At 44.8% G+C, this 27,489-nt stretch overlaps 1 protein-coding gene across 2 annotated transcripts in view; it reads left to right on the forward strand.

Annotated features, from left to right (window-relative positions):
- The window catches only part of COL1A2 (collagen type I alpha 2 chain), a 64,547-nt gene that overhangs the window by 22,562 nt on the left and 14,496 nt on the right, over nucleotides 1-27,489 (forward strand). For both annotated transcript variants that reach the window (XM_083705194.1, XM_083705195.1), the window contains exons 11-37: nucleotides 1,870-1,914; nucleotides 2,425-2,478; nucleotides 2,588-2,632; nucleotides 4,796-4,849; nucleotides 6,264-6,362; nucleotides 6,597-6,641; nucleotides 6,745-6,843; nucleotides 8,226-8,279; nucleotides 8,415-8,522; nucleotides 10,707-10,760; nucleotides 10,874-10,972; nucleotides 11,735-11,788; nucleotides 12,994-13,092; nucleotides 13,651-13,704; nucleotides 14,092-14,145; nucleotides 14,426-14,479; nucleotides 15,823-15,876; nucleotides 16,756-16,800; nucleotides 17,292-17,390; nucleotides 20,017-20,124; nucleotides 21,272-21,325; nucleotides 21,758-21,811; nucleotides 24,789-24,842; nucleotides 24,964-25,017; nucleotides 25,115-25,222; nucleotides 26,519-26,572; nucleotides 26,671-26,724. In XM_083705194.1, the coding sequence (XP_083561320.1) occupies nucleotides 1,870-1,914; nucleotides 2,425-2,478; nucleotides 2,588-2,632; nucleotides 4,796-4,849; nucleotides 6,264-6,362; nucleotides 6,597-6,641; nucleotides 6,745-6,843; nucleotides 8,226-8,279; nucleotides 8,415-8,522; nucleotides 10,707-10,760; nucleotides 10,874-10,972; nucleotides 11,735-11,788; nucleotides 12,994-13,092; nucleotides 13,651-13,704; nucleotides 14,092-14,145; nucleotides 14,426-14,479; nucleotides 15,823-15,876; nucleotides 16,756-16,800; nucleotides 17,292-17,390; nucleotides 20,017-20,124; nucleotides 21,272-21,325; nucleotides 21,758-21,811; nucleotides 24,789-24,842; nucleotides 24,964-25,017; nucleotides 25,115-25,222; nucleotides 26,519-26,572; nucleotides 26,671-26,724 (1,809 nt within the window). The remainder of the gene's footprint in view (nucleotides 1-1,869; nucleotides 1,915-2,424; nucleotides 2,479-2,587; nucleotides 2,633-4,795; nucleotides 4,850-6,263; nucleotides 6,363-6,596; nucleotides 6,642-6,744; nucleotides 6,844-8,225; nucleotides 8,280-8,414; nucleotides 8,523-10,706; nucleotides 10,761-10,873; nucleotides 10,973-11,734; nucleotides 11,789-12,993; nucleotides 13,093-13,650; nucleotides 13,705-14,091; nucleotides 14,146-14,425; nucleotides 14,480-15,822; nucleotides 15,877-16,755; nucleotides 16,801-17,291; nucleotides 17,391-20,016; nucleotides 20,125-21,271; nucleotides 21,326-21,757; nucleotides 21,812-24,788; nucleotides 24,843-24,963; nucleotides 25,018-25,114; nucleotides 25,223-26,518; nucleotides 26,573-26,670; nucleotides 26,725-27,489) is intronic.

Here is a 27,489-nt window from a genome sequence, read left to right on the forward strand (position 1 = left end):
CATTTCTCCTTCCTCCTCCATTTTCCCATTTCTTAGTTTATGGGCAGCACACAAATGTAATAATACAGGGTTCTCCCAGCAGTAGTTCAGCATCTGTGGTCATTGAGCCTGCTTCACTTAGGGAGGCGCCATAGCTCCGTGCCAGAGCATCTGCTTGGCATGCAGAAGGCCCCAGGTTTATTCCCCAGCATCTGCCAGGTGGGGCTGGGGAGATACCCTGCTGGAAACTCTGGAGAGCCTCAGCTGGTCAATGTAGATAACACTGAGCTAGCTGGAGCAATGGTCTGATTTGTTACAAGCTTCCTATGTTCCATTAGTATTGGACTAATTTAGGTCCTCCCCCTTTCGGGGGGTGGACTTTACTTCTGCAAACCTTGGTGTTCTGCCAAGCCTGCTGCTCCTCCCTCTAGACCAGTGTTTCCCAACCTTGTGCCTCCAGATGTTTTTGGCCTACAACTCCCATCATCCCTGACCACTGGTCTTGCTAGCTAGGGATGATGGGAGTTGTAGGCCAAAAACATCTGGAGGCACAAGGTTGGGAAACACTGCTCTAGACTATGCTTGCTGCCATTTTTCCTAGCGAGAATCATGTGTTGAGGCAAGCCAGCAAATGCCAGCAAATGCATGTCTCATAAGGAACTGGCTTGCACTGACAGGCCTCTCCTTTCACTATTGGAGTGAACCAAAGCTAGTAGGTGTTCTTGAGACTTAAGTGTGCAAGTATCAAAATGGGATATGTGGGAAACGAGAGCTTTTAAACTTGCTTTACAGCCAGGAATATATTCCTTTGCCGAATTTCTGTTTTCATGTTAGCTCAGAGGTGGAGCCAGCAAACCAAATGGCGCTTTGAAATGCAGCTGGGTAGATAACACCACTCTCAGTCAAAAAACTATGGAAACAGAAAGCTGAGAAAAATACAAGTTGCTCCATTGGTCCCAAAGCAAGCCAGCATTGAGGGATGAGGTCTCCTGTATTGATCACAAGGAGATGGGTTGGCCTTCTAGCTAAATGAAGACCCAGGCTCAGGGAGAGTCAGGAAGAAGCTTAGCTTCATCTCCCCCCTCTTCCCTCCTCCTCTAGTACAGACACAAGGAGGCTTTTTGGAAGCTTTCGCTTCTATTTTCGATTAACCATCGCTTGCTGTGTTGAAACTGTGGCTAATGTTAACTGTGGCTTGTCTGAAACCATTTCAGTTCAGGCTATGGGTTATGAAGCTGGTTTGTCTCAACAAACCATAGTTGCAGTTAATACTGGGTTCAGTTTCACATGTAGCCCTCAACTGATTAGTTGAAATTGGAAGAGAAAATGTACAAAGCCTTTCCTTGCAACCATATGGCAGGAGAGGGAGTGCAAAAGCCCGGATAGAAAAGCTAAACCTTTCCCCAGGTCCTGTTGCATCAGCCTGTATCAACTTTGGCAAATACCAGTAGAGTTTCTTTGGCTGAAATATGTGCATCTGTTAGCTTCATGGTATATGAGACCTTTATAGATCAACCTGTCCAGACACATGCATGCATTTGTGGTGGCTGCCTTTAGCAAAGCATGTTTATCTCAGTCCCAGAGTCACACTTCAGCTCCAATGAAATTAATGGGGCATAAGATTGTCACACAGTTAGCTTTTTCCTTTACTTTTGCACGTTTTATCTGGGCTACAGCCAACATTTGTTCTATCTCTCTTCTACAAGCCCTCTTTGCTAACTAGATCACTAAGCTGATAAGAGGCTTTACTTTGTATGAACTTTTGTGCGCTAATTTAAATGCCAGAAGTGTAAACGTTCTGACTGCATCTTTTGCTATGTCAGTAATAAGACTTGCAAGGAAAGGACAACCTAAACCATGGGCTAAATGGAGAATCTTTGTCATTCGCAGGGCGAACCTGGTGCCCCTGGTGAAAATGGTACTCCCGGACAACCTGTAAGTATTTTCTCTCTGTGACTTACACAATATTAAGTCATCAAAAATCCTGTTATCATTTGTTAAAGTTTGCTAGTTGCTTTCATGGAATTCTCAGTGTTTAATAGAAATGATGCTATTTGACTAGAATATATGACTTACTGTGTTGAGGGCAACAGTAAATCTGCAGTCTTTTGCTCACTTGGGTGTGTACCAATCCCACTGAGTTAAATCTGAGTTGAGCATGCATAACTTGAAACAGGAGTGTTGCACCCTATTGTGGAAACTGAGAAAAGTCTGAAGCTATACTAGACTATACTTAATATTGCACTGCAGCTTATTATTACCACTAGTACTAGAAAGAAAATAATATTGTGCAGGGTATTGTTTTTGTTTGCTAAACAACGTTATGAATTTTTGAGTTTCTGTATCATAAACCACCCTGTGATCCTCTCATGAAGGGTGCTGTAGAAATTTATTAAATGAAGTAAAGAAATATTTGGTAATGATTTGCGTGTCCTTTGCTTTTAGGGTGCTCGTGGTCTCCCTGGTGAAAGGGGAAGAGTTGGCGCTCCTGGAGCAGTTGTAAGTGACTCCCCTACCTGTACAACGTGGCTTCCGTTTTCTTTCTTTTGGATTCTTCAATTTTGTACCAGGAATTTAAGATGTAAAGAGAACCTTTGTTTTCTTTTAGGGGGCTCGTGGCAGTGATGGAAGTAACGGTCCCACTGGTCCCGCTGTAAGTCCAAACTTTAATGTTCTATTATTCTGTCCTGATGAACGACACACACTGTGACCCGCCAGTCACTTGGATTTCTCTGTGCGATGGTCACCTGTCTTTCTCTCTGCCCTTTATCAGTTGCAGAAAAGGAAATCTTTTCTTTCTTTCCTTCTTTTCCAAAAACAAACATCTGGCATTTCCAGATAGGCATCAAAGAGCTGTCCAAAATAGTAGTAGTATTCTCAGGGTGCTTCCACAGACTTTTCAGCTCAAGCCTGAAATCCAGTGTTTTGGACTGACTGCTTTCGCAGTGATGACTGGATTTGCCCAGCCCAAGCTGCATAGAAGCTGTGGGAGCTCTCCCTGCACAGTTAGCAATATTATTGGCCCGCTTCAGCAGCCTGACTAGTAGCAATCGAAGCTCTGTAGTTAAATATATATATATATCTGAAGATCCCTTTTCCTCATCAGTTTTCTGATGGTGCTTAGCAGCTAAGATAAAAAGATATCCCTTGTTCACTGCTTATAAAGCAGCTACTCTTAGGAAGCGATGTATTGATCAGCGTTATTTCCACTCCATGCCAATTTTGCATGTGTTCATTCAATAAGTCTGTTCCATCTCACTTCCAAATTAATCTCTCATTTTTAAAAACCACTGTGTTGAAGTGCATACTTTATCTCAATGTACACTTTCCCAAGCATATGTTATGCTAAAATGAAAATGTTTAAACAACACATTGGGATACATTTTTTGAGCTGAGAATTGTATCATGAAATTTGCAGGAATGTGAAATTCAAAGGATGTTTGCATTTCTGATCCACACATTAGTCCAGGAGGTGTGTAGCGGGTCAGTCTGCATAAGAATTCACAGATTCTGAATTCTTCAGGCATTCCTGCCTCTGGTAAGGGGGCAAACTGGCTGATTCAAAAATGGAACATGAGGCTTTATTACTCCAAGTGCCCCTGCCCTTGGGAATTTGGAGATTGACCCCAGTAGAAAGATGTCCACAGGGGTCTGGTGGTGTCTGTGTGACATCCGTTTCCCATCCCTGCTTTATATCCTGGAATATCCAGTGTCTAGCCTAGGCAGTAAACCAATCACATTGTCTCCTGGCCAGCTCAGGAAGGAATAGGTCAGTTACTGCCAGTGTGATTAGTACATTGCTCTAAGGCTGAATATACAGCACCTCAATTTTTTAACACATTCTGTTGCACTTTCGCAAGCGATGCTAAAAATTGCACTCTCTCGCATGTAACTAATGCAGTGTTCTGCCCCGTTCCCCCCACTTTAAATGAAGCATCTAGAAAGTGGGTGCTTGTTTATCATAACAGCTAGGCAAGCATGTTAAACAGAGAAGCAGCAAAATACATCCTTGCAAGGATAACCTTTATTCTACCTTAAAGGTTTTAAAATGGTTCTTAGCTCAGGGAAGGCCAAACAGAGGCACAAGGCATTCTTGTTTCTAGAGCCATGCACACACAGAGGTGCATTTGCCCAGAAGCAATGCTTGTAATGACAGCAGTGATGCCCTGGCACCTCTTAGGATGGACATAGCAAGCTACGTATTGAGCCATTTCCCCTTCTTTGGCATTTTGTGCCCAGTGAACATGCTCAGTCCTCAATGGATTTTTTCCCTCCTCCTACCCAGGGTCCTTTCCTGGTTGTTGTTTTTTTGGTGTGGGGGGTGGGTTGGAGGTACTTTTGCAGACCTCAAGATCTCCCCCTGCTGATTCTCCTCCTTTGTGTGCAGATATGGTACTGTTTTGGCTATATAAGCAGCAGCACTTATGCCTGAACATCAGATATAAAGGGAATGATGGAAATGCCACGTTCTGATTAAAACGTCAGAACTGAGAGTGATGAAACCTCCTGCCTTGCCATCTCCCTGGGCTGGGAAAACCTGGCAGGGGTCCCACATTTTGCAGGCCTGCTTTGTGGGCACTGGCGTGCCAAAATGCAAGGAGACATTTTCATGGGTTTGGCTCTAAGATCAGATTCAAACCTTGTTCTAGGACTCAAGTCTGTTGTCATATAGGCAATCCACTTTGTTGCTTCAGGATCCCATGAGATGTATCCTGGTCATTGATTCCTATAGCCCGATCTCTTTCCTTTGTCTCCTTCTCAGCCTACTAATTGCACCTGCAGATCTTGAAGGATTTCTCTTTCTTTATTTTCACAGGGTCCCATGGGTGCTGCTGGAGCTCCAGGATTCTCAGGTGCTCCCGGGGCCAAGGTATGACCCATATTCCGCCCCCTCAGGCACAGATGCTCAACGAAATGTTTTCAAACCAAGCAATGCTTTAGCTGTACAATGAGAAGAATACAGGTTGTTCCCACCTACAAACATTCACAGCGACCATTTGTAGTTTTCTTTAAACTAATCAAATAGCAGTAGAAATGCAAAAGTGTAATGCTATTTGGTTTGTTCCACACAGTGGGCTGTATCTAGTGGTGTCCCTCCACTGTCACAAGGCAGCATGCATTAGTGGAAAGGAGGAAAGGTGGTCTTTGGCCAATTCCTCCTTCTCTCTGCAGCCCCCTGCTCCAGAGAGCTAGGGCGTCCTCTGATAAGCAGTGTGGAGGGCAAAGGAGGGGATTTGTGAAAATCATCTCCTCACACCTTTCAGCTCATGTAAGGCTTTGCTGGACCAAAGAGCAGAGAAACAGAACTGGTCCCGTCCCTATGCCAAAAATATACATCTTGCATTAGGGGAGATGTTTGGTGATGTTTTCCCCAAACCATTGGTGGGGGGGGAATCAGTGGTTAGCTGTTCACTTAGGATAGATTCGCATAACTGCATTTGCCCTCCTGTAAGCAAGAAAAATTAATGGCATGTGCGGAAATTGCAGGTGAAATTATTTTTTGTTGAGCTAGTTCTAGTGATCACGATGATTGGGTCAGTTTGTAATAGCCAGGCAAAGATGGGCAGTAACGAAACTGTGCACCTAGCTAGAGAGAAAGATAAAGCACTTGTTTTTCTGTCAGGAAGTCTAATGTTGCGGCATTGGCACAGCATATGATCTCTTCATGTGGATGTTGTAGGTCCACAAAAGCCTGCATATGCCAGTACGCAGGGGCAGACCTTGGTAATATGCCATCCTGTGTGAGGGCACAGGCTTAAGCCAAGCTTTGGGAAGGAGGTGTGAGGCTCTGGCAGGGCCCTAGAGCCCTTTCACCTCTTTCCCAAAGCCCAGTAGGCACTTCCCCTACTTTTGTAAGGAGGCAGGAGGACTCCAGGGCCCTGTCAGAGCCCTAACACCTCCCTTCCAAAGCAGGGCAAGTGCTTGCCTGGCTTTGAGAAGGCACCCTTCTTGGCTGCACCCCCAGAGCGGCTGCACTACTCACCCTGCCCTAAATCCACCTCGATGCAATGCATCACATGATCCAAACTCAAATGTTAGGATTGTAAAATAAATAATAATAGCAACAGGGCTAACATATCTTCTCTTTTGCTGAACTATTTGCTGCAACTGGATCATGATTACAGTACTATCTGGTGCTCATCTTAACAGAGACAGCCACCCGGGGATGTTATCTTTGTTTTTGTTTTAAGCCTGATTAGAGTAGTATAGGTTTAATAAGTGCTGAAATGAACCATACACCGAACACTCAGCACTCACCACACACATCCTCTCTTCCCAAACAGGGTGAAGTTGGTTCTGCTGGCAACACGGGTCCCTCTGGTCCTGCTGGCCCTCGTGGTGAAGTTGGACTCCCTGGTGCTTCCGGTCCTGTTGGCCCTCCAGTAAGTTACCCTTGAAACTTCTGCTACCGATGAATGTGCTTCCTTGCATCTGCTTTTCAGTTATTTTGTTTATATATGTCACTTGGGCATAAAGAAACATCTGAGCGATTTGCACACACACACACACACACACACACACACACACACACACACCTAAACCAATATGCCTAGATAAAATGAGCAGGTGATCATATATATTTAAAACCTAACATTATCCTTTTCTCTCTCTCTTAGGGTAACCCTGGTAACAACGGCATTAATGGTGCTAAAGGCGCAGCTGTAAGTATGCAGGCATCAAACTGGATTGTCCCATAGGAAAAGCTTCTGTGGTGCTACAGAGGAGAGTGTGTGACATGTGTTCTCCTCTCTCCTTTCTGGGCAGGGTCTTCCCGGTCCAGCTGGTGCTCCTGGCCTGCCTGGTCCCCGTGGTATGATTGGCGCTGCTGGCTCCGCTGGTGCTGCTGGAGCTAGAGGACTTGTTGTAAGTGATGCTATCTACCATATATGCCTCCTTTTTGCAATTTATGGGTCTTGTGTTTTTGACAATGCATGGCCTGCCTTTCAGTCAAGTGATTATCAAAGCAGCTTACAAACAGTATCTCCCAAATCACCCATCATGCAGCTGCACACTTAGACACACATGCACAACCCAGCAGCCTTTGTTCCTCTGCTCTCCAGCCCCAGGAACTGGAGGGAGGGAACAACCCACCCCCTGAAGCTGCTCCTTATCTGGCCGATAAGCCAGGTTGGTCTTCTCATTGCCATGATGCTCTTCCTGGGAGACGGGGGCAGGCAGTGCAGCCTCCCCAGTGATCCTTGGTCTCCTGTTCAGTGGCAGAGGCCAGTGGATGCTTCCCTCCAATTCCACAGTCCCCAGGGGGGTATGTGCCACAAATGCCAGCAGGGCATCGTTTTAGTCTCTAAGTTGCCTTCGTACTTAAGATACTGGTCTTGCCTGCCAGCATCTGGGCTTGCTCTGACTTAAGGCCTCCCTGGCGGGCACATAGTTGCCCGATGCCCTTGCTAGAACATTTGGCACCATTTCTACATGGTTAATATCCAACCAAGTGTGAAGCGGTGTCTGATAATATAAAATGTCTGGGGTTATTTTGCCTTCTGTTGGTCTAGTGCAGTTTTGCACCAAGCTGTTAATGTCTAATGCCAACAACAGTCACTTCTGCAGATTCTCTCTTTTATGTCAACTTTGCCAATGAAAGAATTGTTCTTACAGTGGCAATCCTTATAGCAGCTCTGTAAGGGAGACCAATATTGGGGAGAATACTGGAGCCATGAAGTTTGTCCATGACTTAAGTCAGATGTGAATTAGTAACTGTTTATTAACATAGAACTGGGCTCAACTTATTCCCCTATTGTACTGCATTGATTATTCCCTTCCTCTAATAAACACACCATCCAAGCCAATTCTCAGATGACCAGGGGCAGGGCAAGGGAGCAGGCCTGGCCCTCTTGCATTCTGTGCCAGCTACTGTTTGTAAGGCTACAGGGTAACGGGATGATTTGGGGAGTGAGACATATGGGTTTCATCCCCCCCCCAATAATTCAAGCACAAATCTGGGCTAGGAACAGCCCAGTTTGGATGACTGACACTGCAATCCTATATCTGGTTACCTGTAAGGTGGGGGGGGGGGACCCACTGATTTAAGTAGGAACCAACTCTTGAGTAGGCATGTACAGACTTGTTTGGGGAGTATCGTTGCGTGAGGTGCTGCTGCTAGGCTGTTTTGCTGCAGTTCTTAGTTGCTTGGATAACTTTGCAGCCCAGATGTTCAGAAGAAGAAAAACAAAGGTGTGCGTAAATTCATAGTGTTCACTGTTGGGATCTCTTGTTCTGTTTGACTCCAGGGTGAACCTGGCCCTGCTGGATCCAAGGGAGAGACCGGTAACAAGGGAGAGCCTGTGAGTATCTTTACTGCATGAAGCACTGCTATCTATTTGGTGGAAATCACTGTTGATTCCGTTTCCCCCCCCCCCCCATCATGCAGCCTGTTTCTCAAAATGGTGGCTTGTTTTGCTCTCTTTCCTACCCGACAGGGCGCTTCCGGCCCTGCTGGCCCTGCTGGCCCAAGTGGTGAGGAAGGCAAGAGGGGTTCCAACGGCGAGCCTGGCTCGACTGGGGCACCTGGATCTGCAGGTTTAAGAGTAAGTGTGCTGCAAAAGGAAACAAAAACCCAACCCAATAGAAAACACCAGGGAAATCCACAGAGGTAGAACATGGAGTTGGAAGGCACGCCCACTGCCACGCAGGAATATTTCCCCAGTGTGGGGCTTGAACCCACAGCTCTGAGATCAAGAGTCTCATGCTCTACCAACTGAAGTATAATTGGTACTGGGCTGAATATACATGTTAATTCTTCATGCAGAAGGCCCCATTTTCCATCCAGGACATCTCCAGTGAAAGGATCAGGTAACAGGTGGAAGACCTTCCTCTGCCTGAGATCCTAAAGAGCTGCTGTTGGTGGTCAGAGTAGATAGAACTGGGCCAGGCAGACAAATAGTTTGACTTGGTATTTAGGGTGGCTTCCTAATTTTCTATGGGATTAACATGACTACGCCTACCTGTGCTTGGAGGGGCATTCTTGTCTACACCAGACAATGTTCCAATGTGTGTGCATACGTGGGCAGGTCATGGCTTGATGGAGGCAGCACATCCTGGGTCTGTAGAGGACCTAAGGGTCCAGTTAAAGTATTCCAAGTAGCTGGGCTAGGAGAAGGCAATACTTGAGACCCCAGTCTCTCCCCAATATGGTAGACAGTGCTGGGCTACCAGAGGGCCTGCTCTGACAAAGGCCATTCTTTTAGCCTTAAGCAAGAGTTCAGCTGCGGCATCTCAGCTAGATATCCAACGTCCTGGAATATTTTCAAACTAATTGTGGTTTTGTAAAAATAAATAAATCACTAGCTGCCAACGTGTAGTAGCAGCAGCAGTAGTAAATGAGGATAATGAACAATGAATTGAGAATATATGATTGTTCAATTAAAATTGTGTCAATGGGCTTTTTGCTTCTTTAGAACTTGGTGCATTGGGGACACAGTAGGGCTAATTTTTGCATGCTAATCAGCGCTTCTCATGACACCAAGAATTTTGCTGAAACTTTCTTCAGTTGTTCCTTTGGGGGCTGGACTTAGAATCTGGGAGAGATCTAGAACCCACTCTTGCGACAGTGACAGCTTAGCTGCACATTGTATTTTCTAGCCATTGGATCAGTCCCGTGTGTGATCTCTGTGCCTGCATAGCAGTGGAAACTTACTGTGTTTTACAGGAAAAACTGTTCCTTGCCAAGGCTGCATATTGCCAATCTCCAGATCTAGCGCTGGAAGAAGAAGCAATTTGCATTCACATGTTCACAAATTATTTTTCCATGGATGCTGAGGCATAAGAGATCACTTACCAGGAATGCTTCCTCTAGTGGATAAATTGAATGGGTGAATTGGTCCTGATTTTCCCCCGTTGGGATAAACCATTCCTTTTGTCTTGTGGGCCTGGGTTGCAGTGCATTGTAAAAGTCCTGAAGGCCTTGGTGGTTAGCTCATTTTCACAGTCTACATGCTCACTGATGACAGCGCTTTGATACTGTTCCTCTGCAACACACATTATGGTCATTGCAGGATAATGTCAGGTAGTGAAGGTAGCCTCATCATATCCACAAGGTTGTCCCAGGTTGTTTTGCACCTGGTCTGCTTTATCAGTTTTCATCTGCCACTATAAATTCAACGATATTGATCAAGACTGAGACATGGACCTGTCAAAACTGGCTTAATGTGCAGGTGAACCTAAGGTCACAGAGCACAGTTGCATCCCTTTTGATAAATATAATTGTGAGGGATGCTTCTGCCTGCTCTGGTCCCTGCTGGTTCCCAGAGCTATATTGGCCTTCTTGAAATGGTACCTGCCATTCCAGTTGAGAGCTTGCCATTCTCTTTATTGGGCTCTACAGCAGCCTCTAAAGACCACTGGAATCCCTCTCGTGGACCAGCCCTATCATTGGGCAGGGTGAGGCAGTCACCTTACGCAGCAGGTGCTGGGGAGGGTGAGGAGTGCCACTAAGGTGTTGGAGGACAGAGCTGCAAGTGCATAAAGGCAGCAAAAGCCCCTGAGATACCATCCTATTTTGGCTTCACTCCAGCCATTGGGTGCGTATGTGCCCAGCTCAACTATTTTTATTAAGCGAAGGAAAAGTTGCTTCCTCAGGAGGCCTCGATGCCACCACAAATGCCAAGCATTCCTTTGTAAATCCTTAGCTGTAGCAAGCCTTGCCTTTGCCTGTTGGCTAAAACTCTCTCTTCTTTTCTGACCAGATATTTGTGTCTTCTTTTCCTTCGTAGGGTGTTCCTGGATCTCGTGGTCTCCCTGGAGCTGATGGCAGAGCTGGTGTGATGGTAAGCTACCTTCTCCTTCTGCTTCTGCTTTTCTTTCTTTTGAAGAGATGTTATTCTTGTCGTTATTGCTTCCTCTGATTGGAGCTGGTTGTGGGTTCCTTTCTCCTCTGTAGGGAGCTGTTGGTAATCGTGGTGCTACTGGTGCTGCTGGTGCTAAGGGTCCCAATGGTGATTCTGGACGCCCCGGTGAACCTGGTCTCATGGGTGCAAGAGTAAGTATCAAGGGTGAGGATGAGGATTGTGTGACGTTGCAAGGCAGCAGTGTCCAAATAAATAGAGGGTTTCCATTTAAAATGGGTGGTCCATTTTAAAAATGCAGTATGTTTATGGTGATGGTTAGTAATGTTTGGTTATGAGAACTTTATATCCATCACTATATTCAACTCTCATGACCATGTTGTGAGATTATTCGTATTCCCATTATACAGATATGAGACTAAGGCTGCAGTGGATATTTGGGTTGCACCCATATCCTAACTTACCTGGGGTTAAGCACAATGAGTTTAGGTAATGTGCAGTTTAGGTAATACATACCTGCTTACGAAACATGTGTAGGATTGCACTGTGATTTGGGAGGAAATCCCAATGAGTTCAATATGGACATTTCCCAGCAAACATGAATTTAATTGGTAGATAGACTGCTCTGTCAATCGCTTGTTACTACCAGTCTGCATCAATTTCTGTCGTGTTCATTGATAAATCAATTCCAGCCCATTTCTCCATTAATCTGTTTAAAAAGTCCAGCTGGTCCATGAGGTGAACCTGGCAGTGCACATTTTATCCTAAAACAAGCATTTCAATGCATTTTTTGAGCCAAAAACGCAAAATTTGGAGAAGTGCTAAATTGGAAGATAATTACAATCTGATCCACGTTGCTGGGTTGAAAATGAGGCCCATTCACTTAAAAATGCAAAACATTCCTGTTTGAAATAATTTCAAAGATGATACTAAGATGAAACGTCTGTGCTTTTTAGGGTCTCCCTGGTCAATCTGGAAGCCCAGGCCCTGCTGGCAAAGAAGGTCTTCCTGTAAGTAGCCCACACTTTACCCTACAAATATATCACTTTTTAAAAATGTAGATTTTAGTTAACAGTTATAGACTTATAAGTAATCTCCACAGCTGTGTTCTATAACATTTTTATCCTGTTTAGCCTGGTGTCACGGTGCTCCCTAGGCAAAGGAATGCACATAGTAGATCGCTAACACAATATTGTCAAAAGTGGACACTTAGTAGTTTCTATCGTTCCAGATACCCACACACACCAGTCTAGAGTCCAGGCAACTATTCCCTGCTCTGTGGAGCAGTTGCAGCAACAAGGGGGCACTCCCTCTCTACCAGTTTATGTGCCTTGCTCGACAGGCTGTGTCCACACAGCCTGAGACTACATCTGCCTAGAAGTTGTCTCCGATCGTCCCTCTTCAATCCCCTCCTGGTTCTGGGAGACAGTGGTGAAAGAGAGGGTGGGCCAGCACACACACTTGCCCAACCTGCCTCTTCCTTCTCTTCTTCCAACCCATCTTGTGTTCCACCCTTCCTCTCTGAATCATCCACTGCCTCTGACTGTTGCCTCCTGGCTGGTACAGTTCACTGGTCCCCTCTCCCAGGTGCACACTCATCAACATCCTGCAAGTCCCTGAGCAATTTTCTCGAGAGATCATTGGTGAGCCCAGAGTCTGAGCCTGGGACATTCCCGTGTTCAAAGCCGTTCTGCCATCCCAGGCCCAAGTACAGGCCAGTTTAGGAAATCATCACTGCGGTGTCTTGTCTACTGATTCAGGCTCTGCACAGGTGCTGGTTTATTAAAATGGTTTCACAGAAGCTTCCAGACATGCCTATGAACACAGGCCTGCAGCAGAACTTCTCCCTTTCCAGCTTTCCTCAACCAGGTCAGCTGTCTTCCAGATGTTGTTGGACTACAACTCCCATCATCCACAGCCAACATGGCCGATGGTCTTGGGAGTTGGGAACCCAATAACATCAGGCTGAGGAAGCCTCTTGTAGATCTGGGAAGAAAAAGAGGGTGAGTCTAGAGGCTAGGTTGCATCGTGATATTGATACATAATGTAGCATCTATAGCATAGATATAATATAGTCTACAGCATCATGATATTGATATGAAATGTATTGATATGCAATATAGATATAATGTCTTCATTGGAAGTGTGCTGCTGTCAGTGGAGGTCAAGCAATATACCTAGGAAAAAATCAATGAGGTTTGTTTCCCTCCTCTAGGGTCTGGCTGGTGCTGATGGTAGACCTGGCCCAATTGGTCCCGCTGGTCCAAGAGGTGAACCTGGTATCATTGGATTCCCAGGACCTAAAGGTCCCAATGTAAGTGCAATGGAGCTTGGGGGTACCACCATATAACAGCCTGGTAGCATGAGAAATTGTCTGCAACTCCAACTTCATGTCCTTGTGTTAATCTTTCTGGTAACCCAGCAACAAATACCAGAGTGATGGCACTACAGTGCTAGTGTAAGGTTGCAGTCCATATCAATGCCCTGCCCAGGTTTGGGCTCGGGGAGAAGGTCCTTAGGCACAATGCCCTTAGTGGAGGCCCTGCTGGCTTCCTGGGGAGAGAACTTCTTTTCGTGCTTCCTGCCGTCACTAGACATTTGCCTATTCCCTCTGGGACAGGGGATTTGTGAGCAAACAGGTGGGAACCATAACTAGGAGGGGCAGCAAGTCTAGTTCTCATTGGCCAGGGTAGGGACCTCAACAGGTACCCATTTATGGTGCCGCCCCCCCCCCCCCAGAACTGACTCCAGTCTCAGAGAGCACAAGTGGGTCTTCGGAAATAGAAGAGATGCATAAGCCCAAATGAAGGAACTTGAGCGTAGTTGATGTTCGTTCTAATCTTGTTTTCATTTCCTTTTCTTTCTGCCCTAGGGTGAGCCTGGCAAACCTGGTGACAGAGGCCATGTTGGTGTTGCTGGCCAACGGGTATGTGCAGCTATCTTATGTCCCAATGAACATGCATTAGTTAAGAGAGCAGGATCTGTACAGGAATTGCCAACCTCTAAGGAAGGTCTATACTACCTGTCTATTATCTTCCATTTTTAATGCAAATGAAACAGTTGTTTGTTTTGTGGAGCAACTCTACCATGTGTGCAAGCAAGGAATGTGTTTGTGTGCCTGTGTATGTGTACACGTGCCATAAGTTAGTTTCTACATGGTACCAATGTTCAAAGTCATTGGGTTACATCTCATGGAGGGAACACCTCCACCATTAAATAGTCAGCTAAGGTGATGCCATTTTATTTTTAGGAAAATAACAAACATGGTGTGTATTGTCCATATCTTACGTAACTCATCCCTCTGTTGTTGTAGGGTGCTCCTGGTCCCGAGGGAAATAACGGTGCTCAAGGTCCAATTGGTGTTGTTGTAAGTACATGATCATCATTGTTAACCTTTGACACAAACACAGAGTTCCACTACCTGTGTCTGCCCATTAACTTCAATGGAGGGCACTGATCTCCATGTGCCTTTCTTTGGGTAGCTTTGCAGGGGGACAATTGCCTATTTCAATGTGGCCATTGAACTTCCTTGATCTTAATACAGAAAAAAAAGTTGGGGAGGGAGGGGGGAGAGAGAGCTGTCTAGCTATGCTTCCGCTCCAAAGGCTTTGCATGCTTATTTTTATTCTGTCTTTTAATTCCTCTAGGGCAACCCTGGTGCTAAAGGTGAAACTGGCCCAGCTGGTGCTCCTGGCTTCCAAGTAAGTGGTGGTGGTGAGGATGATGATAAATATTATTATTTAAGAAGTGCCTGAAACATTTTAAGCACTATACACACATTAAAACATAAGAGGGTCTCTGTGCACGAGTTCGCAATCTAATAAACACAGCAGAAAAGGAAAAAGGAATGGGAAGGGATGAGGAAAGCAAGGATTAGAGCAGCTGCTCCTTCAGTGGCTGATAGGTGGGGTTATGTTGCTCTCCACATTACAGTGATCCTCCTGGGAGGCAGCCTCTCAGTGGGTCTTGGTCAGGATCAGAGGCCAAAATTTGCATCCCTTGCATCCCAAATATGGTCTTTCTTACTAGCTAATGTTAACACAGATTTTGCACTGTTTGTGGTTGGAAACTGTGCTAAGAACAAATGATCAGAAGCATTTCAGTATGTCTTGGCTTATACAGTGCACAAGGCACAGAGTATAAATGTGTTTAGTGTACGAAAACAGGAGTGGTAGATAATTTGAATTGATTTAAGCCACATGTTTCTTAAGAATCTTTTAATATGGTCTTGCAAGGAGTTGTCTTGCACATGGCTTGGTTTTCATATAAGGGAGTCATGCTGAAAATCTGTATAATGCACTTCAGTGAAGGGAAGAGCTGTTTTAAGATCTGAGGCTTGCCACTCAAATTACGATAATAAGTTGGTTTGGGCAGAGAACAGCAATAGTAATCCATAGACGTTTCAGTCCATGTGGATTTTGTACAGGCAACTCCCCATTTATGTGTGTTCAAGGCATGTGTGACTGTGCACAGGAACCCAGAAGTGGGACACAAAGGGGCAAAACAGCCCTGAAAGAGTGTGGAAATGGCAAAATGGCGTAAAAACAGCAACTGGCAATCCCACAAGCCTTTGCAAGTGCAACCGCAGGACCTTTGAGGCCTGTGGAGAGTTAGAGTTTGAGCAAGGAGGTTTGGAGGATGTTTGCAGGCTTTTTCAACTGTGCTCCCAACATATACGATTTTACTTAAACACACGGGTGTCTGGCAACATAACCCCCCTCGTAAATGGGGAGTTGCCTATACAGAATATCCCATGTTCAGTCCTCAGCATCTGCAGATGGGACTGGGAATGTCCCCTGCCTGAAACCTGGGAGAGCTTCTGCCAGTATAAATGTGGACAATACTGAGCTAAAAAGACCAACGCTCTGACAGGAAGTCAGCATCCTGTGTTCCTGTGTCTTGAACGAAGCCTGTGAGACATAAGAGCCCTCACATTTTAGACTGCGTTTACTAATACTTTTGCACAAGCTCACCTGTGACTTTTCATAATACACAAAAGGATTGTGGGTTGTTGATTATTACCATCTGTTTCTTTTCATTTTAGGGTCTTCCAGGTCCCTCAGGCCCAGTTGGTGAAGCTGGCAAACCAGGCGAAAGGGTAATTGAACACAATACATTTATGGATAAGATGTGTTTTTTTCTGAACCACACAAATGCAGTGTCTAACTGCAGTGAGAGAAATCCTGCTGTCCATCTGTCATATGCAGGTGTCCATTGTGGCCGGGAGAAAAGCAGGTTGGCATACTTCCTCTAAAGAGGCATGAGGGAATGTCTCTGGCTCCATTGTGTCTCTGTAGGGACAAGCTCTATAGCAGTCCCTGTGCTGTGGTTCTAGCAATCACCCTTTACATTTTCCCTGATGTAACCCTAAGGCAGCATGGTCAGTGCTTACAGCACACTGTAGGAATATTTGGGCATGGTTTGTCTGACATTCCCCTCTCAAACCGAGGGGGAAGTTAAAGTGATTCAGTGTACCTGCCCTGAGTTGCTCCAACCAACTGGACATCCTTGGCTCCTTTGTTTTTGGCTTGTGAATATGGATAACACATGGAAAACGCTCTTGTTAAAAAACAAAACAAAACAACAACCACATTTTACCCTTAGAAATATGGCCACTTAATCAGTTAAACTGGTAGGTTCCCTCCCCCTCTTACTATGAATACACACAGATTTAAAATATATGTCTCCAATGGTGGTGTGCATGACTGGTCCCTTCCTCATCCTCACAACAACCCTGTGAAGTTGTCTGCCAGCCTGCGAGAGAGAATGAGAATGAATGCTACAACAGAGTCAAATTCTCTCTTGTGGCTTGAGCCCTACGTTCTGCTGCACCACAGTTTTGAGATCAAAATGTGCATCTCCTTTTTTATCTCACTGGATTGAAATAACCTCAGTCGGTAGCTATAATAATTCTTAAAATGACAGTAAGGAAAACACGTTCAGAGTTAAGCGTAACCTGTCTCTCTTTTGTGCATAGGGTCTTCATGGTGATTTCGGTCCTGCTGGTCCTGCTGGTCCAAGAGTAAGTTTATTTTTCACTGTGTTTTGCTTTGTTCCTAAAGTCTGCAATACCTGCCTTTGAACTAAGGAAGATGCGTTCAGAATACCCTTGAATAACCACTGCTATTGGAGTGGGTTCTGTTTGGAAGAAAGGACCACAGCTGAGTGGTAACACAGTCTCCTAAGCACTCTGGCTCAGAAGCAAGTCCCATGGAAACCAATGGGACTTCCTTCTGTCCCGGTGTCTTTGGAACTGGGATGTCAATAATATGTCTGCATCTAGAGAGCAGCACTCTGAGTTCTTGTTTAGATGCAGGACTCCTGCAGAAGAGCAAGGCCTGCCCTTAAGCCTAGATCCCATTCATCAGCTATGTATGAGCGAAGAAGCAAAAAATAGCATTTGCCGGTGGTACCACTAACATCTTCCAGGCTTCAGTGCTAAATGCTAAGCTTGCTATCCAAATTCAAGGCCTCTGAATTCCAATTCACTTCTTGCCCATCTTCTTCCTCCAGGGTGAGCGTGGTCTTCCAGGTCAAAGTGGTGCTGTAGGTCCTGTAGGCTCCATTGGAAGCCGTGGCCCATCCGGCCCACCAGGAACTGATGGTAACAAGGTAAGGCAAAAAGGGTGCTATTTTTCTGAAATCCTGGGGAGGGCAGTGTCATCTCTTTGATGCAAGCACTGAGCCGGAGCCTGATGGCAACCTCCCATATAGATGTGTGCCTGGTGTGTGTAGCATGTCAGCAGTCTGCTGCTTTGCTGCCTTTAAGATCTTGTATTATCGGCAAAGGGTGCAGTGGTCACATAGGGGTATTTTTGGCTTAGGTATCAGTCACTTGTCTTTGTTGTGAGAAGTATTAAAAGAGGAATGAGCAACCTGTGGGCCTCCAATGTTGTTGGACTGCAGGTTCCACCAGTCCCAGCCAGCAAGGCTAATCATCAAGGATAAAGGGAGTTGTAATCCAACATCTGAAGGGCTAGGTGCTCACCACCCTTGTTCTAGAAAGGGCATCTGTGATTCAGAGAACCCACCATAGGCAAACTCAAGAGCTTGTCAACAAGCCGAGTTGACCGAGTAGCAGCTTTTTATTTGGTATTAATAGGTGCTTTAGAACATCATCTTAAATTTCAAATAAAGTTGTTGCGTAGGGGTTGGGTAGGATGCTGTTAGATGAACATGGCCTGGAATCCTCATTATGCATCTGGAGCTTGTCAGTCGTGTGGCTTTGTCTAGATCAGGGATTGAGCCTTCCTTTTCTTCTGCTTTTGTCTACTGGCATAGTTGCAGCTTCATATATACTTACTCGTTCTTGCTTTAGGATGTAGGGGTGTAGGAAGGTCAGGTGGTACCCGGTGCGAAAAATTTCTTGTCTCACCCCCCCCCCACACACACACACACATTTTTGCCTGCAAAAATGGTTTTACATTATTTCATATTTTCTTACAAAGGACTGTGGATTCTGAGCCTCTGATAACAAGTAGGCGACTATGAACAGATACTTAAATCTACAGGATGGATTGTGTTTTGGCTTGTGTTATTTTATTTATATTTATTGCTTGTTTATTTAATAAAATTTATTTTTAAAAACCTGCAAAGTGGTTTACCAAAACAAAAAACCACCACAGCAGTAAAATCAAGAAAAATTAACAACCCTACTTTAAAACATACAAAAGCCAAAATATTAAGATTAAAATTACTTCAACTTCCTAAGCATCTAGGTATGCTTGCCTAAAGAAGAATGCTTTTAGCAGGTGCCCGAAAAGAGTCTAGCAAAGGCTTTGTTGAGAGTACAGCCTTCATGACATAGGAAAACAGCCAAGTAAACAGCTATTTTCGTGGAGAAGGGTCAAGATATTAACTGATATGCATGAAATTTCATATGTAGTATATAATCCCTAGTGTATTAAGATAAGATCTTTGGAGCAGGCATTTTTTTTTTAAAAAAGTTTTAATGAACCACCCTAGTAGGGCAGTAATTGTTCGAGAGCCAGTGTGGTGTAGTGGTTAAGAGCGGTAGTCTTGTAATCTGGAGAACCGGGTTCGAGTCTCCGCTCCTCCACATGCAGCTGCTGGGTGACCTTGGGCCAGTCACACTTCTGTGAAGTCTCTCAACCCCACTCACCTCACAGAGTGTTTGTTGTGGGGGAGGAAGGGAAAGGAGAATGTTAGCCGCTTTGAGACTCCTTAAAGGGAGTGAAAGGCGGGATATCAAATCCAAACTCTTCTTCTTCTTCCTTGATAATTTGTCACCCCACTCCATGATGACACCTGGGGTGGACCGCCCCCCTGCCCCCCTTCTTTCCTACGCCCCTGTTAGGATGACACTTTTCTCTGCAGCATTTGTGATGAGGCAGAGTCCAGACATGTACAGGGATGCTCCGTGATGGATTTCTGTAAATTTCCACCCTGCCCGTTGATTCTGGATCTGGAGTCCTCGTCAACCTGTAGTGGACCTATTTTTGGTTTCGCTACCCCTTAATCAAATTGAGGGGTGGTAGCAGTACCCAGGGGTCTCCAGAAAGGTATTGCCAGTTGCCCATCAGGTTTCAAGCCCTGGATGTTGCTGCAGGGATGACAGAAAGCACATCCAGTGTTTCATAGATTTCTTAGAATCGTAGTTAGTAGGGATCATGAGGGTAATCTAGCCCAACCCCCTGCAATGCAAAAATCTTTCACCCAACGTGTGGCTTGAACCCATGACCCTGAGATGAAGAGTCTCGTGCTCTACTGACTGAGCTATTCAGGGGTTATTCCTATTCAGAGAAGACCCAATAAAAACAAAGGGCATGACCAGCTTAGGCCCATCAATTTCAATGGTGACTATAGCTTAGATACAACCCTTGGAAAATATAATTCACATGGTTCCTGGCAGCGCTTGATGTTGCCAAGATGATAATGAAGTCAATCTCATATCGGGTTACTTTTGAACACCCAGAAGACATCCTCCAAATTGATCCAGACCTATCCCAAACCAGACATTTCTTCTTAGGAGGTATTCACCTGCTTTTACCTGCATGTTTGGAGAATGGATCGTTTGAATGTCACGTGATAAGAAACATCACCTTCACTCCTGGGCGGCCACTGCAGAGAGTATTCCCCCCCCCCCCAGCAGTATTCAGAAATGCAGTACCTTTCAGAATACTAGCAAGCAGCTATTCGCAGGCAGCACAATGAAGCATGTGGCTCATTTCCCCCTAGGGCTCTTGAAGGTTGAATCTTTCTTTTCCTGTTCTCCTAGGGCGAACCTGGTGCCGCTGGTGCTGCTGGTACCCCAGGCCCAGCTGGTCCCAGTGGAATGCCTGGCGAGAGAGGTGTTGCTGGCGTCCCAGGAGGCAAAGGCGAAAAGGTAAGGCCAATAAGAGGCAATCTGATTCCTGACCAATAATTCATCACATCTGCAAAGTCGCCCCTGGTGTATTTTAATTGCAAGGTCTTCCTTGGTGGGGAAAGGCTGTGGCTGCTCAGTGGTACTGCCCATGCTCTGTAAGCTGATGACCCCAGGTTCGGCCCCTGAGTAGCTATAGTAATCAAGAGACCCCATTTTAAGCACTTGTGCTGGAGTAGGAAGTCTTAGGCTCAGTTTTCCTGGCTTAGAATCATATGCGGCAAGTCACTTGGAAACCTTCTGTGTAATAAGTGGTCCGCAAGTTTAATTCTGTCAGTTAATTTATTATTATTCTGGTTTATCAAGACCCAAAGCTGAGTACATATGTGAGTGAGACACTGGTTTATCAAGACATTGGTTTATCAATATGTGAGTGAGACACTGTTTTCCAGGGACGCTACATTATAGGCATCTGCAAGAAATTGGCTTAGTGGGGAATATAGTAATGGCAAAATGCTAAACACTTCCATTCCTGTCTACAAAAGCATGCCTTCTGCTGGCTACATTTAAAATTCATTTCATAATGTCATTCATGATTTTTAAAATAAAAAATATTAGATGATCTTGAGGGAGCTAGCAATAATTATTTGATGAACTGAGTTCACTGGGAGGTATTTTGGGTTGTGTTTGTAACATTCAACTCTCTTGTTAGTGTGGATCCAATTTCTTTTCCAGGCGTTGATATTAGAATTGTCTGGTTTATGGATTCAGTAAAAATGGAGAAAAATAGGGGTGTTTGTTTTTCCATCTGCAAAAGACACAACTAAGAGGATTTTTACCTCCACTGGCAACCCAGAGCATTGGTAGTTGCAAAGGGGGAGAAAATAAAGACGCAACAGACATGAAAAATGAAAATAAGGAAATAATAGAGGACTCCCAAAGAGAGGGGAGAGGGCTAAGGGAACACGCCACAACAGAGGGTGTTTGAAAAAGGGTGAGGAGCTGCCGGCTCTGCAGGCAAAGGGTGACATAACTGGGCTCCTGAGCCCCACAGGGGTGCCACAAAAAGAATGTCGTTGGTCAAAGGAGCCGTGGACTCAAAAAGGTTGAAAGCCTCTGAATTAGACAGTGAGACTCAGAATTCATGCTGTGTCCCGCTTCATTTCAGGGTCCAACAGGCTTCAGAGGAGAAGCTGGAACTTCAGGAAGAGATGGCTCACGGGTAAGTATACTTCTTAAATTGCTTTATTTCCTAGGAGCCAAGCCTTCAGTCCTTTTAGTAATCAAGAGGGGGAGAGAAAAATAATTGGATTTAGGTCCCAATACATAGCCCATTAATTCTGCACCCAGACCCTTAACCGTCCGTGATATTGGCCTGAAGTAAGTTTAGATCACTGAAGATCTTGAAAATACATCACTGGTATTATTAAGGAAGTTAATGCAATTTGTTTGGACAACTATTACATTGATTTCTGATGCTGGATTAAGAAAACTTAAAACAATACAAAACCTTTTAAAAAACAAAAACTAAATGTGTCGTTTTATCATTTGTGCAATTGTCCATAGCTTGGATAATTTTCTTCTGGTGTGGGTTTAACATGGGGAGAAAAAGCACCCTAGATTCAAACCTGTAATTCTGCTTGATTTTTTTCAGGGTATTCCTGGTGCAGTTGGTGCTCCTGGCCCTGCTGGAAGTACTGGAGAAAGAGTAAGTGGCAGACTTTTCAGATGCTTAGCAGGCTTGCATTTAGTATGGGAAGGAGCCATCGCCCAGTGGTATAGCATGTGTTTTGCATGTAAAAGTCCCAGGTTCAATGCGTCTCCAGGTAGGGCTAGAGAAAGACTCCTACCTGAAACCCTGGATCACAGAATCCCTGGATCAGAATCATATAATTGTAGAGTCGAAAGGGACCACGAGGGTCATCTAGTCCAACCCCCGGCAATGCAGGGATCTTTTGGCCCATGTGGGGCTTGAACCCACGGCCCTGAGATCCAGAATCTCATGCTCTGCCAACTGAACTATCTCCTGGCTGTCAATGTGGACAGTATTGAGCTAGATGGACCAATCTAGTGGTATAAGGCAGCTTCTCATGGGTGAGATTCACCCCTCCAATGTTACAGCATCCAAATAAAACACAATGGGGAAAATATCAAGATGTTTGTTTGTGTGAAAGCATTTATAATCCGCTTCATATTTTAAAATATCTTAGTGGTAGGTAAAAGTTACACACAACAGAGAAAGTTAAAACAATACCTACAATGCCGTCCTACGCATTGGGTCTTATCCTATTTTTTCCTTATTCCCTGTGCTTTTTTTTTTCCTTAAAAAAATGTTCAGGGGTACTCTCATTTTGACTCAAGGAAATCATCACTTTATAGTTCAAATCCGGAAAAATAAATACAGTAAATAGACAAAGGTACAAAGATTCATAAAATGTTTAGAGGTATGCATACCCCCCAGAAAAAACCGCTGCTTATTCCTATAGCATTTCTTCCTGTCCAAAGAGCCTCCTAGTAATTATCTTATTCAGCATCTGTGGTTATTAATAGTCCCATTTTACAGATGGAGAAATGAACATAAATGGCATGCCCATAAGAACACAGTCAGCCAAAGGTTGAGTGAAGATTTGAATCCAGTTTTGCCAAATATGCTATCTGCTAAGCCAGGCGTGGAGAACCTGTGGCCCTACAGATGTTCTTGGACTCCAACTCCCATAACCCTGAACCATCATGGTCAGGGATGATGGGATCTGTAGTCCAAAAATATCTGGAGGGCCACAGGTTCCCCATTCTTGCACTAGGCTCAGTTGACTCTAACCCTGCAATCCTGCACATGTCTACACAGAGTTCAGTGGGTCTTGCTCCCAGATAAGTGGGTATAGGATTGCAGCCTAAATCATTGATTAGGGATGGGGAACCTGTCACCCCCCAGATATTGCTGAACTACAGCTCTATCCCTGGCTGTGCTGGCTGAGGCTGATGGGAGTTGCAGTACTGCAACATCTTGAAGGCAACAGGGTCAACACCCTGGCTTAGATTAATCCATATTTATGCTCTCAGACTTTTCTATAGAAATTAGACTGGCTCCCTCCTTGTTGTCATTCCACCAGCAGGTGAATACTTTCCTATTCCAACAGGCTTTTAGGAACTGACTGTTTTTAAGGAAGGTGCTGTTGCTGTGCTGTTTTTATTGTTGTTGTTATCTGTATTTTTCATAGATCTGCCCATCTAGTTTTAATTCTGTTAGTGTTTAATTGCTTTTTAATGATTATCTTTTCTATGTTTTGAGCTTTTTCTATTTTATCCGTAAGCTGCCTTGAGTCCAAGTTTGGGGAAAAGGCAGGATATAACTAAATAATAATAATAATGTTTCAGAAAACTCCCTAAAGATGTAAATATTCCCCAGGAAATGAAATGGTTGAGGGAACATCCCTACATCCCTAGTAAAATATATGCATCAACTGCCCTGGAAAAAACAGGACATCCTGTTTCCCCCCTCCCCCACCAGTGGCATAGCGTGGGTTGTCAGCACCCGGGGCAAGGCAAGTAATTTGCACCCCCTAACCCATGGATTTGCGCCCCCTAACCCATGGATTTGTGCCCCCTAACCCCCAGATGTTGCGCCCGGTGCGCCCGGCCCCCCCTGCACCCCCCATGCTACGCCACTGCCCCCCACATGAGCACAATGGCCATTTGGGGCTCCTTGCTCTCATGCGATTTCAGGCAGAGGCTTATAAGGACAATTGCTTGAACACACTTCAAATTGAAAGCTTGAACTGTACTTTTCATGATTTTATTTTATTTCCCCCCCTTCTTGGGTGATAAGCGTAGGCTGCATGGCTACCTGCCTTTTTACCTGTGTCTGTATGGTTTTATATCTGTTAAGATCTGTGGTCAAGACCAATGACTGGAAATCCAATGAATGGTGTAACTGGTTCCATACGGTGCACCCAGAGAGATGTTATTTGGCTTACATTTTTCAAACAGCAGCTTCCCCCGACACCAAGATCACAAGGCAAACAACTACCATTTTGTCATGGCATAGGAGCCTTCAGTGCAAAGAACGCTTGCACATCCTTAACATGGCACTTTGAATTCATGGCCATTCTTTGATTGAAAAGAAGTTAAGCATGGTTAAAAAAATGTTGGAGGGAAAGGATTACATTTTAAAAGATGGCATTGCGCCTACTCTGTTGTTGCTATTTACACACCCTTCTCACTAGCTTTGTCTTAGAGGCAATGAGGAGTCTGGGCTCTACTTTAAGGGGACAGAACACATTTTTACAGGGCCTAAATAGAACACCAATGAGTTCAACTTACCTTTCTTCCTCATATCCATTTAGAAAATGCAGTGAATGTGTTTTGTTCAGGATCTGGCAGGTGAAATATGGCAAACTAGCCAAAAGTGCCTTGGGATTGATTGATTGATTGATTGATTGATTGATTGATTGAACCCTTGTTTGTGGCTCAGCTCTCATTCCCAAGCCATTGGGATCAATTTGTTCTGAAGGCACCCTGCTGCAATGCACCTGCTCTCTTGCCTGTGGCACCTGATGGTTTGAGTTGCATCAGTGGATCACCAAGAGGCTGATGGGTAGACGCTTATGTCTTCAGCCATGGACTTGCAGTAGAGGACGGCCTGGTGCGTATCCTAGCAACATGAATCCTTTGTGTGTTTGTTTTAGGGCGAAGCCGGTTCCGCTGGCCCCGCTGGCCCTGCTGGTCCTCGTGGAAGTTCTGTAAGTAGTGGAATAATTTCTTTTAAAAGTGTGACATGAACGGGTTCTAGGAACCTTTGATATGAAATGGTGATTAATTTTTCTCACTGGGATGTGTGTTGGTTCTCCTCCCCTACCATAGGGTGAACGTGGTGAGGTTGGCCCTGCTGGTCCTCCTGGATTTGCCGGCCCTCCTGTAAGTATGAAGGGAAATATTGGCTTTCACGTGGTTTTTAATAGTTTGGGGCTATAATGTGTTTTGAGTAACATTTCTCCCCTCTCGACTTTTTAAGGGTGCAGCTGGTCAGACTGGAGCTAAAGGTGAAAGAGGCCAGAGAGGACCTAAAGGAGAACAAGGCCCACAAGGTGCTGTCGGGTCTGTTGGCAACTCTGGCCCCTCTGTAAGTCAAATGAATTTTATATTAAACTCTCCTCACCTTCTGATCAAACTGTGTAGTCTCTTTGGATTTCATAGTGCTACATCCATAAACTTATTACATAGCTGTGAAGCAGAATGCTTGCATGGTTCAAATCTAGAATTACTGTTAGGCTGATTTGTGAAGTGCCTAGGATCTTTCCCAAAGAGCAGGAACAAAGCATGCCATTCCCAAAAGGATGAAATTCTGGATTGCCTTTGGCACTACATTTGGAGGAATCCAGAGTTAGGTAAACTTTGCAGGGGTGTGGTATCTGTGGCCTTCCAGATGTTGATGAATTCCAGCTCCAATCAACTCCTGCCAGCATGGCCAGTGGTCGGGAATGATGGGACTTGTATTCCAGCAGCAACTACGTCGTGGTCCTTACTCCTTCCTTATAAGCTATTTTCAAAGAGTTAATATATAAATGCTATAGATTGGTGGTAAAGAACCAATACCAGTGGCCATCTTTCTTGGGTAGATTGTGTGTGTACAGTATTTCCAGAGGAGTTTTGACATACAGTAGCACCCCTGGTATATCACTGATAATCCAATTATCATAAGCATTATCAATTCATTGAATGAAGAGTAGTACTTTGAAGCGTATATGAGTACTGACTGGACTGAAATGACTGCTGGGAGGAGTGCAGAGAGAAGAAATGCCATGGTGCAGCGGAACCAGCCGCCTTCATCTGTCCCAGCTGTGACAAAACATGTCTCTCCCATATTGGTTTCTACAGCCACAGCAGGTGCTGTAACTTCCCAACATTTTGACTTTACCCCCGATGGCGCACTCCTCTATTGTCTCTTGAGACAGATGGGTGCCAACAACAACTGAGTGAACACTGTAACTCGTATGTTAATTTTTCTGCCTGTGGTTGGTAGTATATGAACCACCACTGTTCTTAGAAAAATTATCTCATGTATGAGGTAGTGGTAATGGCAACACACTTCAAAACCAAGTTAGCAACTTTGGGATGGCGTCTTGTCCATATTATGACTACTGTTACAAAGTAGTGGTGTGTTGCTGGACTACAAATCCCATCATCATCCCATCACATTGGCCATTGGAGTCCCAACACCAACATCACTGGGAGGGCCACAGGGTTCCCCATGCCTGCATTAGAGTATGAAATAGTGTCTGATCCTGCTTTCAATAAGTCAGTAGCATAGCTTTCATTAATTTTTAACTCCAATCATGATCAAGCCAATATTTGACAGCTGGAACTTTGCAGTACTCTACTTATCTTAATTTTTCCTACTCTTTCTTCTTGTACATAGGGTCCCGTTGGCCCTGCTGGTCCCACTGGAGGTCGTGGTGATTCTGGTCCACCTGTAAGTGTAGAAACTTATTATGTTGATGCTCCTACATCTACCCTCCTGCTGGTCCTTCTAAGTCCTGATCTCTTCATTGATCTTTTCCCCCCCAACAGGGTGTCACTGGTTTCCCTGGTGCTGCTGGAAGATCTGGACCCCCTGGCCCTGCTGTAAGTAGCCATTGAAAACATTCCATCTGTAAATTTAAACAAGGTAGAAAACATAAAGGGTCTGGTGCTTCTAATTCCTCTTTGCAAAGAACAATCCTGGATAACCGGGGTTCTTGGAACCTTGTCAACAGTTGTTTGAAAAGAAGATCTGAAATAGTGGACAAGCTTCTCTGAAAGTTATCCATCACTACCAACCTTCTTCAGCAAATATGCAGCCATTGAATACATGGCACAGTGACAATTGGGCTCAACAGCCCTTCCCAAAACCCTGGATTAGCAGAAGGCTTATCTATACAGTGCATATGAATGAATGAATGAATGAATGAATGAATGAATGAATGAATGTGGCTAAGAAAACTCCTCTCTCCTTTACTCAAAGCAGCACTGGAAGAAGGGAATTTGGGTAGGAGGCTGCTTGACCCTTCCCCAACAGCCTCTTTTCATCTGAAATCCCCCTCCCTGAAATTGCTTTTCCACCCACAAATTTCCATACTACTTTTCCCTCACAAAAATATTGTCTAAACGTTTGTCTGGAGAGAGGGAGATGGCAGGGAGGCTGGATTAACCAGCTTCCTGTAAGGTTTTGGGGGTGGGGGATGTAAGCATCCCTCCTCACTCTCTACTCCATATTGTCATGTCATGTCCTCCCTAACACTTGCTCTCAATTGAAGTGTGCTCCTGGAGTTCTCTTGTACACATTTGCATGTCATATGCCACTGATCCTTGGCTAGAACATGCTCCAGAATCCTGCGCCATGTGTAAAAT

Source organism: Podarcis gaigeae (assembly GCF_964106915.1).
Source record: "Podarcis gaigeae genome assembly, chromosome: 12".
NCBI lineage: Eukaryota > Metazoa > Chordata > Lepidosauria > Squamata > Lacertidae > Podarcis > Podarcis gaigeae.